This window comes from Strix uralensis, chromosome 16 (assembly GCF_047716275.1).
Source record: "Strix uralensis isolate ZFMK-TIS-50842 chromosome 16, bStrUra1, whole genome shotgun sequence".
Lineage (NCBI taxonomy): Eukaryota > Metazoa > Chordata > Aves > Strigiformes > Strigidae > Strix > Strix uralensis.
The window spans coordinates 4,211,938-4,224,150 of record NC_133987.1 but is presented as its reverse complement, the minus strand read 5'-3'; the positions used below and the strand labels follow the sequence as shown (position 1 = coordinate 4,224,150).

At 50.1% G+C, this 12,213-nt stretch overlaps 1 protein-coding gene across 5 annotated transcripts in view; it reads right to left on the bottom strand.

The window, feature by feature from the left end:
* The window catches only part of CREBBP (CREB binding lysine acetyltransferase), a 97,800-nt gene extending 91,006 nt beyond the window's left edge, over positions 1–6,794 (bottom strand). For 2 of the 5 annotated variants that reach the window (XM_074886617.1, XM_074886618.1), the window contains exon 1: positions 6,254–6,794. In XM_074886617.1, coding sequence (XP_074742718.1) covers positions 6,254–6,338 — 85 coding nt within the window. In that variant the 5' untranslated portion in view covers positions 6,339–6,794. The remainder of the gene's footprint in view (positions 1–6,253) is intronic. The other 3 variants (XM_074886620.1, XM_074886619.1, XM_074886616.1) reach the window with 2 other exon arrangements.
* Positions 6,795–12,213: the final 5,419 nt, after the last annotated feature.

The window sequence follows — 12,213 nt, the reverse complement described above, 5'->3', positions numbered from 1 at the left end:
AAAAAACTTCCAACCATAACTGACTGAACACAAAAAACCCAATGCCCTCACAAATCTATTTCACTTTAAAGCATTAATTTCAGTGAGATGAGGCTGTTCTGAATCATTCTCATTAATACTTTCCTTAAAGGAGTTTATGAACCTTAAGAAAAAAACTTCACAGCTACTATAAAACAGATTTACATGCAGTACTTACTGAATTCAAGTCTCTCGGTAATTTCCACGTTTCTTTGCTCCATTAGATGAAACTCTACAGGAGATGACACAGAAGCTACGTCACACCACCAACACCCACTAAAACAGCTATCAAAGTACTGGCAGCGGTAATGTTGGGCAGAGTGAGAGAGCAGCTCGTGCTCTTCAGGTGTGACACACGGACAGGGGTTGGAATTGAATATTCCATTTTCCTTCTCACTGTGCAACAGAAAGTAGCTAGCTCCGATCTCTGCCTCAGAGGTGTCCAACAGCAGCAACGAAATAATGTCTACCTGTGAGACTGGGAGGCATGTCACCCAGAAAGAGCGAGTCATTTTGACAACGCTGTCTTCCTGAGGAAGTTCCCCCAGCGTTAAAGATGACCCTCAGGGAGGCAGGAAATTATTTTACACACTTATATATGTATAAAGAAAAATATATATACACTCACATGAAGTTATTGCAAATCAAAGACACTGTATTTATCCAATGTTCCAAATAAGCTCTTTATTTCTCAACGGTGATAAATGAGAAAAGAGGAAAGGCAAGATGAAGTGAAGCTTTTGAAGAGTGTATGTTAAGAGATTTAGATTCTAAGTTATGATTGCCAATTACCAGTGATAATAGAAGTTTCAGTTTTCTTTTGATTCACACTATGATTCTGCACGATATTTGATAGTATTTGTTGAGACATCTCTATTAAAGAGAGTTTTCCAAATAAAAGATTTAGGTTCTCTCTGTATCTTAGACATCTGAGAAGACAGATGGAAAACATAACATATGTTAAAAGGAAGATTTACAAAGCAAAAATTCTTGAAAGTGTAAACCAAATTAGGGTGGAAGTGTCAGATTTCTAAGCTATCCCACATGCTTTTTCATTGTGTAAGAACAAACCCCAGAATTTTTCAAACCCTGTTTTTCAACTACCCCCTCCACACTGATTTCACACTAACATTTCGCTAAGAGTGAGATTTTTGTTCATGTTCTTCTCTATTAGGAAGTAACAACAGAGAGCAAAATCTCTAATAAAAATAAACACCAAGAATAGGTGGACTTTTTGAACGTGAAGTTGCAGATATATTAGCAAAACACAGCATGTTGCTGTAGAAATAATTAATGGCACCGGACTATGACTCCAAGGAACATTCAGCCAGAATAGAAAGTGAATAATCTGCAACAGAAAATTGGGAATCATTTCACAAACTATCAAGAGATCTCTGGGGTCCAACAAAGACTGACCCTCCTGAGCACAGCCTTTATTCCTGCCTGCTGTTGGCAGGGCTTCTCCAGGAGCTCTATGCTACGGCACGAGACAGCATTTACCGAGTTAATTTTAAGTCATGGGCTGGGGTTGGGGGGTGGGGGGAGAATCAATTTGATAAACTCCCAAGTACATATGCAATTACCACTCAAAGTATGAATTTCAAAAGAGGAATGGGCACAACTGTAGGGCTGTGGACTGTCACATAAAATCAAGCTGGCAGATCACCTGCTCAACTTTTCATCTCACACAGATGTTAGTGTCAAAGTCCTTGGAAAAAATCTATAAAAAATCCAAACAATGAGAAAGTACACAATAACCTGCTATCAGCAATGCTTCATGAATTTGTAAGAATTAGCTGCGCTAGACTCAATAAATGAGCCAATTTCCAATCTCACAAATCTCCTGTCCCACATTACAACTGCAGGCATAAAGTTATGCAGGTCAGTCACTTAAGGTGCAAAAAAAAAAAAAATCAGCTCGTATCAAACTTAACACAACTCAAAGTAAACATTTTTGCTTGGCATAATCATCTCCCATCCACCACCTCCATCATTACACATATATGGTAAATCTTAGAAACAATATAGCCATGAAATACCACACTGCATGTTTTCCCACCCCAGCTAGTTACGGTGCAAGTACCACAAAACCAAGGACACTCCTGTGAAATAATTACAACTATACGCACTCCATCACCCACACCTTTTCAGAAGCATCGTTTCTTCCCCCAATTCTCTGCTTATAAATCCAACTCTGTTCACTTAATGGAGTTATGCTTTTTCTTATTCCAGGGCGAGATGGATAAAGCATGTGTATAAAAGCAATTCTTACTGTCACAGCACGCAAATGACACTCAAGTTTTGCACATATCATATAAAACAAGAGCAGACCGATTAAACAGGCTTCCATGAAACTTTTCAGCCGTGCAGGAATGAACCCCTCTAAAACATACTAATGCTTTCATGCGCACAGACAAAATCTGGTTTTAGATCACCGAGACGTCAGTCCATCTGAAGTCTCAGCTAAGTATGTGAACATAAGCTGAGAAAGCCTCGCTGTCTGTCCTTAAGCTACTTTGTTTTAAAGGTAGTCCACCTCTTTTAAAACTAAAAACTAAACCCACTGAAATGCACCTATCTGGTTTTTGGCAGGAGAGTAAGATGAAATCAGGCTGCGTATCGACACAAACTCCCTCCTGCGAAGTTCTGTAGCTCGCTGGGAGTTAGCCAGAGATCTACTTATCTTGGCACGTACAAAGGCTCGTGCGACAAGGCCAGTCTTTCCCCAATTTTAAAATACGGGCACTGCGATGCTAACACACCGGGCTGTAGGAGAACGTGAACGACCAGCGATCTCAGCCTGCAGCTTTTGCAGCAGCAGCCATACTGCTTAATCTGTTTATGATCTGAAGTTGTGGAGAAAAAAAAACCCCAAAACCACACACACAAGAAAGCATGGGGTGAAAATCCAGCTCTAATAGACTTTTGAAGCTGCTCATCTCACCTTCCTTCCAACTTCACCTACTTCAGGAATTCATTAACTCGTAACACTGTTAAGGACACCCTCTGCTTTGGCCCAAATTATGATGTGTTGTTTCTGGAACTAGCATTGTTCTACAACAGCAGAAGGCTGCAGGGTACATAACAAACACAGAGGCGTTAACTTGCAGTGCAACACAGCCCACCGGTGGCCCAGCTACCTGCAGAACCACCGTGAAGGGGCACCTGAAGAGCGCCGGCTCTGCTGCTCCTCCATTCGAGCACCTTTTTTGCAAACTGTGCGCAGAGTTCAGACCAAGACCAGCTCAACAACGCTGCCAGTTCACTGTATATTCTGTCGCCGGACCAATGCCAGCAATGTACAAAATATTCATGATACTCAACGTTAAAATACTATGCTGCCATAACCAAAGTTACTGTTATTCTACTTTTCGTATGAGTGCCTTGTTTATTCTGCAGCACGCTTAAGTGACAATGCCTCGTAACAGTTATGGACGGGACAAATGCTTAGGTGTGAAAAATACCATGTATCTAATAAAGCGGTAATTAGACAAAAGCACTACTCCTACCTGGCTAGACAAGGAAAAATCTTTCCCATGGACATTTTACCATACGAGCTGGCTTGTTCAATGCTGCACAGCAACGGCACGCTCAATTAACAGCCACGAGTCTCAACCTTCCTTACTGATACAAAGAGCAACAAGGCAACTGCAAAATGGGACTATCTTGAAACTTAACGATGGTCACGCTACACATTTCTGTTATCCTTTCATCTCTACTCCCTTCTCCAAGACATTTGATTTAGCTGCTTAAGTTTAACAGGAAAGGTCATATTTTCAGAATGTAAGTAGACCAATTTCAATTGCACAAACTTTGCTCTGGTAAGCTGAGGAGCTATTTTTATCAGAAAGATTAAAGGCAGCTAAAATTTACCCTGACAAAAGGAGTTGCTTAACATCACCGCATCAAAGCATAAAGCAAAATATAAACAAGGACGAGCAGTTGCTTTCTGCCAAACATTCAGGCCTGCCATCGGACCCTTCGCCACCTCACCGCTACGCTCAGTTACAAGCATTTGCACGCTCGGAGCCTTGCTGTTCAGCAACAGAACTGCACAACCGGGCCTAACGCAACGTCTTTTAAAGCACGTCCCAATCACGCAAGCTGCAGCATCAAACAGTGCGGGTTTACAACTGCAATTACAATTCTGTTAACCAATACACAACTTACTGCTCGTTCAGGGCGCAAGCCTCAAACCCGTCTCCCCAAGCACCTCTGGTCACAAAGGCAACTTTCCAGGTTGCATCGTAACTTTTTCATTTAAGCCTCAGTGCAAGGGAGCAGCCCGGTTTAGGTTCAGGAGCAGGTATTTGATAGCAATCGCTACTCAAACTACGTGTATTGCCTGCTACAACGCACAGAAACGTTCAGCAATCTTTCAACAAGCAACATTAGCTGCTGGCAACAAACCTGAAGAGATTTATAAGAAGCACTTCTAAGCGCACAAACATTACCTGCACTCTCAAGCAGAGAGGTGTTTTTGCCTGAAGAACACCGGGATGACAACAGTACGCTACGGACACACTCCTACTTGGTCAAAATCCAACCTGGGGTTTGCCGTCCCTGGTGACCAAAGGCCCCCTCAGCTGTGCAAAACTTTATGCAGATGCTGGAGTTTACATATCTAGCACTGCACAGAGCTCACCGAGACGCATTAGAACTTGCTGAACAGGATGTAATTATGTCTGAAGCATTCCAGAACAGACCAAGTGAACTTCAAAAAAGAAAGAGAAAAAAAGACACGCTTCAAACATCTTTCACTAGCTACCAGCAGTCTAAAATGTCTAGCTCAAGAATTAAAGAAAAACTGTGCTTTTCCTGAGTTATTATGGTGCATTTCATAGCAACTTGCGTATCAGCCTTCTTTATGATATTCCACCGCTTCCTTGAAACAGATTAACGTAGTTCAATCACAAGACCTCACCTAGATATTCTCTGCCAATTCTTACTCTCAATACCGTTTCTTTTTGGCATGTTTCATTTATTTGTAGGCTGAGAAGAAAAAGATTCCATAAAAAAAACCCCAAAGGACTGAAGTATCTAAGCTATTGCCAAATGCAGATTAAGCAAACCAAAAAAACCCACAGAATTTATCAGCTCAATTATAGTTGGTTTTTTTTCAGTCTATAAAAACACAGCAGGCATAGCATGATTAACTTATCACTGTCCCTTCAACAAGATTCATGAATCTCTGAAAACAGAAATGCAAGTCCAACACACTTTGAGTTCCTATAAAACCACTGTTTCAGCGATCAGAACAGTTGGAACATTGAAAGACATCAGTACACACACACACACATGCTCTTATGCACACACGTGCGTATTTACAACGGGCACGCACTTGCTGGAAATGAGAAATTTTGACGTGTTTTATTATCTACAAACAATTGAAAAAAAGCACGCCGAAGACACCACGCGACATACAGACAAGTCACAGTGACTGCCAGCCTGCTGGGCATTTCATCACGCCAGCAACCCCACAACTTAAATTATTATCTGCAAATTATTTCTTTTTTAAGGAAAAATGCTCGCAACAGTTCAAGCCAAGCGCCTTAAACCAGGGTCACAGATGGGGATAAAAAAAGGCAAAATCTTAATATGTTATTAGGGAGTTTTTATGCCTTAACGTGTCGCACGCAGGGGCACGGTGGAAGAGGCTGCCTGCGTAGGGCTCTTAGTTGTGGACGATACAGGGGTTTTAAGGAGTAGACAGAAATGCCGACCACCCCCTCCAGAAGCAGGGTGGTGGGTGTTTCTGATAGCTGGGTTTTTCTCCTTCCCTACCCGCACCCCGCTCACCTGGGCACCCCCAGCATCCAAGCCGAGGCGGATCCCTCCATCCCTTCACCACTAAAACGAAGCGGTGGTCGATGATGGAGGAAAGGGAAATTCAACTCAAAAGGCCTTACCCGTCTCTCCCTACCGCTACTTATAGTCGGGACGGTACTTGGCGTACGGGTCCCACCCCGGTAACTTCGACTGAAGGAGGCCTAACCGCTCCGGGAGGGATCCGTCCCCCCTTTCCCGGCACCTCGCCAGGCCGGTTCCCACCCCCGCCGGGAACCGGGGCCGGGCGGGCGGTTACTCCCCCCCCCCCCGCCCCCCCCGCCCGCCCTCCTCCGGCGGGGCGGTCGGGCCCGGGCCCGACCGCCCCGCCGAAGGAGGGCGGGGGGGGGGGGGGGGGGGTAACCGCCGGTAAGGCCCGCCCGCCCCCGCACCGCCCCGCAGGCCTTACCTGTGCTATCGCTGGCGGAGAAGCCCGGCGAGTTGAGCTTGGCTCGCTTGGGGTTGGGCGGCCCGTCGAGTAAGTTCTCCGCCATGGTAGCCGGCTGGGCCGTCCGAGGAGAGGCCGCCGAGCCGGTAATCGTTGGAGAGGGGGGGGGAGCCTGAGGGGGGGCGAATCTCTCTCTCCCCGTTCCTCCAACGGGGAACCCACCGCCGAGCAACAGCGCCGCTCAGTGCCCGACCGGCGGCGGCCCCCGTTCCCCCATACCCGGGCCGGGCCGCCGCCGCCGCAGCAGGCCGCAGGGGAGGAGGGTTCGGGGCGGGGTGGGGAAGAGCCCAGCGCCCCCTCCCTGCCGGCCTCGCTCCTCCCGGCCTCTTCCCCCCGCCCGGCCGCCGCCGAGGAGGTGCCCGGATGGCGGCTCAGGCAGTCACTGGGGGAGCATAGCGCCCCCCCACACGCTCCCCTCTGCCTCGCCCCGTCCCCTCCCCTCCGCGCCGGGGGGTTCGCCCCGGCCCCGCGGCGGCCCCCGCCCGCCGCCCCCGCCCGCGGCCGAACCGCGGCCGAGGTAGGGGAGGGGGGGGGGCGGGGGGGGAAGAGGAGGGAGGGGGGAGAAAAAAAAAAATTCGAAAAATCACAAAAAACCGGAAAAAACCCGAAAACACCCAAAAAACGCCCCAAAACAATGAGCGCGGCGCGGCGGCGGCCGCGGCTCCCGGTCCCGGTGGCGGCGTTCGGTTGGCTCCGGCCGGCTCTGCCCCGCTGCCCCGAGCCCCTCTGCCCGTCGGCGGCGCTCCGCGCGGCTGCCCGTGTCCCGGCGGGCGGCCCCGCTGCCCCGGCCCGGCCCGGCCCGGCCCCGCTCCGCTCGCGCCGCGCTCCGGCTCCGCGACAAGATGGCGGCTGTTGATTCCTCAATTAAAAAAAAAAGTTTTTTTTTCTCTTCTCTTTTCCAGAGACCATGGGGGCGGGGCCGGGGCGGGGCCTGCGCCTTGCGTCACCGCGCACGGGGCACGCCCCCCCCGCCCCCGCCGACGCCGGAAAGGCGCGAGCGGCGCCGGAAAGAGTCGAGCTCGTCCTCAGTTGCTCCGCGGCGGGGTGAGGGGACGGGTGGTCCGCGGCGGGCCCGGCGGCCTCCCTTCTCCTCTGCCCCGGTGTCCCTGTGCGCTCGCCCACCTCAGGGACCCCTGCGGCGCCCCGCAGTTGCCCGTTGGCAGCGTCCTCCTCGGTTGCCCCCGGGCGCTCACCTTAGTCTCGCCTGCTTACTCCTGTCAGGGTCTGCCCTCAGCACCCCACAGCTGCCCCCTCACAGCGTCCCCTCACAGCGTCCTCTCTCAGTCCCACCGCAGGTGTCTCAGTCCCCTCGCAGTTGCTCCCCGCATTCTGCTCCCCTCAGACCCCCCCACTTTCCCCCCTCAGTCCCCTCACAGTTGCTCCCCACATTCTCCTCCCCTCAGACCCCCCCACTTTCCCCCCTCAGTCCCCTCACAGTTGCTCCCCACATTCTCCTCCCCTCAGTCCCCCCCACTTTCCCCCCTCAGTCCCCTCACAGTTACTCCCCACATTCTCCTCCCCTTAGTCCCCCCCACTTTTCCCTCTCAGGCTCCCCTCAGCCTCCTCACAGTCCCCCCCCCAGTCTGCCCTCTCAGCCCCGCTACAGCTGACCCCTCTCATGCCCGGCTCACAGCATGGCCTCCCAAAAGCTCCCCCCCTCAGTGCTCCTGGTTCCCTCAGAGCTGAGGCACGGCAGGACCCACCGCTCCTGACACAGCCCGAGGGGGCCATGCCAGCCCATGTCCTCCCACCCCTAACAGCACCGATTCGGGGGGTGACGCTGACGCCGTGGGGTGCTCGTGTCCCCCTCAGTGCCTGCCCAGGCTTCCCTCAGCGCTGCCTCCCCCCCTTCTCTGCCTTCCTACTGAAACCTGCGCAGCAGCCGCTGCAGCCCCCTCGTGCCTGCCTGCACCCGCACCCACACGCGCCCTGCGAGGGGTTGCTGTGGCCTGGCGGAAAGGCTTCCCCCGCTGCTTTCTGCACAGCCACGGGCTCGGCTTTCCCCTGCTCCCCCACCTCCCGAGCGGCCGCACAGCTTGGCCCCGCCACAGAGGCCAGCACGGCCGCCCGCGAGGGCAGATCTCCGACCTGAGCTGATCCGAGCTGACCTGATTGCTCAGGCACCAGGGCCGAACCCAGCCTTGCTTTAAAAACACCTTGTGCTCTGTCTAGACAGACTTCCCCAGCTCAAAACAGGTTTATAGGACTGGAGCTCATAGACTTCCGTGGATTTCCATACTGGTTCCCAACCTGAGAAGCAGGTCGTATAAGCTCAGGTGATGCGCCAACGTGGCAGCAGAGCTCCTTGTACCCAAACTGGTTGCTTGGGGCTGTTTTCATCGCCTACATGTTGGTATGTCCTCGAAGAGCAGCCGCAACCAGAGGACAGGCTGGAGAAGGGCACTGAGACAATCCTGAGGATGTTGATGAAGTCCATAAGCCGCGATGGATTAATCAGCAACATTTTATTGGTTTAAAGGAGATCTGTAATGACACCTTCTTTTGCAAAGAGCAAGACTGTCTTTTGTTTACTGCAAGACTCAAATTCATTACATTTACTTCTGCATTTACATGCATTTCATTATATTTACTTGCAAATTCTGTATTTATTTACATGGTGCCTGTCCTTGCTGAGGTCTGACTGTAATCACATTGGAGGTCTCTTACAGGCCTCTGCTTCTATCACTATATTACTCACTAGCTACCAAGTGAGTGCTCTTTGGTTATGCCTGCCTTCATTTCCTTCAAAAGCAGCAGGTTCCCGTCTGTTTTAGGATGGCTCAGCGTGGGACAGGGTTCGGTGTCTCACAGAGGCTCTAGACATGTGAGCAACAGCTCTCGTCCAACAGTGTTTTACTGTAGTAGAAGGCATTTGCCGCAGTTTAGGTTGAGGGTTTTGCTGTTGGAGGTGGGGGGTGGAGGTCAGGTCAGATGTCTGTCAGGCACACCTGAGGACAGCAGTGCTCTTTGCTATCTGCTGCTTCAACTTTTTAACAAGTTTGGTCAGTGCATTTGAACTGCAGCTTGGATAACCTTCTGTGCTTGCCTTGCCCATTGTGGTCTTGGAAAGGAGGGATTTGCTGGAGAAGCTGATGCCAGGAGACACCCCCCCCCCCCGAGCATTTTGCTCCCCTTATAAACCCCTTCTCTGCTGCTGCAGTAACTCTGCAGCTCTGGCATGAAGTCAGTGTGGAGATCAACCACTGGGGACAGAATCTCAGCGGTCCCACAGCTACTGCCCAGCTCCAGGAAGATGTTCCCGCTGCCTGGTGCTGGGCCATAAGCTGATGTTCCTCCAGCACTGCAGCTCTGACCACACAGCCGAGCCAGAGGCCCCGACACCACCACACCGTAACAGGAGCTGGTGTGGCAGCTTGCCTGCCGGGGCAACGCTGCTCTGTGTTGGGAATGGGGAGAGCAGATGGGAGGACTCATGGAGGCCACGATTCCTCTCCCATTAGCTGGGAGAGCTCCTCTATCTTGACAGCAAGTGCCAGGCTTGCCACATCGGTGAAATCAGAGTGGGGCTGCAAGTCCTGGGGACAGAGTGGGAGAGGAAGGAGGTGCTTCGGAGGGAGGGAATCCTGTACCCGAGGCAGTAGGGGAGGAGGATCCTATTGCTGCTGTGTCCTGCAGCTTCTCCATGGCACAATGTCCCCTTAGGATGGCCCCAGTTGCCCCCTGCCATGGGATTAGAACAGCATCAGCTTAACGGCAGGAGGGAGGGGAAGACCTTGACCCTCATCCACTGCCCCTGGAAACAGGGCTATGATTAAATACCCAAAAGGCTTAGTAGTACTGCAGTGCTTGGTGTAGCTTAGCCCTTTGGTATCTGCATCGCAAGAGTCAGATGGCCTCACCCACTCATAATGCCAAACACAGAAAGAGCTCAAATGGAGTAGGGGGATTTTGTGAGAAGAAAGGAAACTCTTTGAAAGACACTATATAGCAAGCAAATGAGCCCTACTACTGCAAACTTGCACCCAGGATTCCCACTCTGGACCCCAGCGTATGGTTCCCCGCTCCCCCAACTGATGGTTGAGCCCTTGCATGGATTCTGGAGGACTTCATCTGCGGTGCTCAGGAGGCACGATGAGGCAGGTGCTTAATGGATAACTCCTTTATTCAGGGACTAGTTCCAAGAGAAATTGCATAATAAAATCTGCACTGCTGCAGCCCATTGCCAGACTTCCTGTCTCCAGAACTAAGCTGCTTAAAGATACAGTTCCTGAGATCCTACCTTCCTTCCCCGGCCAAAACATGGAAGTATCATTTCTATAGCTTGTGACCTCAAAACCTTACAGCCAAACAATTGGCAATGTTTGAATAACCTCTGAGGAGCTCTGCCCTGTAACTTGTAGTCACCGTGGCATCATCACAGCAGTTCTCGTGGGGAATAAGAGAGTCTGTTTTTCCTGGTAACGTTATGTGCCAGCATCTGGTTGCTTTACCATCCCTGTGTCTGCCAAATGAAGCTGTCCAGGCAAAAAGACGAGCCCAGTGCCCACTACCTCCTCTCCTCCTGGCAGCTGCAGAAGGTGCTGCCTATTCTTTCTCCAAGCATGTCTGTCTGGTTACACACACCCTGCCCTCATGGGATTGTGGAGCAACTTTATGTGAAATAACTGTTGTTTCTGGCTTCTGATTTTCATTGTACGTGTGAATTCTTGTTGTGTTCAGGAAGTGGTGGTAACCCCTGGGACCGCAATCATAGTGCTCTTTTGTGTTTAGCTATATGTTGGTGCACTTCTGCAAACCCTCAACTCCTTGGGCTCCGGAGCCAAAGTGACATCCCAAGTGGTCTCCTTGCTTCATTTTCTGCAAAACAAAGTATCTGCAGGTAGCTAGCCATGTTTTGTAGGTGCCATCCTGTCATTTAATGCTGTTAAGCACCAGTCAGACCTGATTCTCCTTTTCAGTACATATTCATTATTTTAAAGTCATTTCCCACCTACTTGTTGAATAGAGTGGAGACTGGAAGCAAACACGGACATTACTGTGAACTGCTCAAATCCTGCCCATCTTCTGTTGAGATCATCCTTTCTACTAGCATAACTCTGATGTAGGGGAATCATCCGTTTAGTAAGTAAGGCTATCTCACAGAAATGAGAATAACAGTTCAGGAAAATCATGTCGTCTTCTGTCAGCAACATAATCCAATCTATCACTCTGAGCGCTCCTTTTTTCTTATGTCCCAAATGTGAAGCCCTTTTGCTGGAGCTGGCCTGTAATTTTGCCATGACTGACAAACCATTATGAAAAAAATCTGTATAAATCTGTCTTTACGCTCTTATCCTGGGTTGTTGCTCTAGAAACCACAGTTTGCACTTTGTCTGAGAGACAACAGTCCATTTGCTTTACTTTTTAAGAGTCAAACTGCTATGAAAAATGTCTGTCTTTGGGCTCTGCTACACTACTTTTTTGTCCATCTGACACCAGCTCTCACCCAGCCTCACAGTCAGTTTGAAAATCATATTTCTATCCATAAAATAGTGATCTGGGTAATCTGGGCAAGTTTCACAGCTGCAGCTCCCTTTTAGCAATTGCAATTAGTGGTTTATGGGTGGCTTCTGCTAACACAGGCCAAAATGAAGACATGAAACTTTTTTTTCCCCTGCAGTTTACAGTGAGAGATCCCTTCCCTGAGTACATGGAAACGCAGGGTGCCCATAGGTACACTCTGGCCATTGGAGATGGGAACATTTCAGCATTTTCCACCTCCCTGCTCTCTGCCTTGTCCCTCTGTCAAAGACTTGGCCTTCCCCATCGCACAGTCAGTAGGAAGGAGCATGTGCAAGATCTTCAGGTGCTGCAGGTCACGGCCGGGCATTAGCTTAATCCCAAATGAATAGTAGTCCAAGTTAACATGCTGAGCCGTGAGCTCCAGCGGTGAGCACCGCTCATGCTCCCATCTGCTAAGT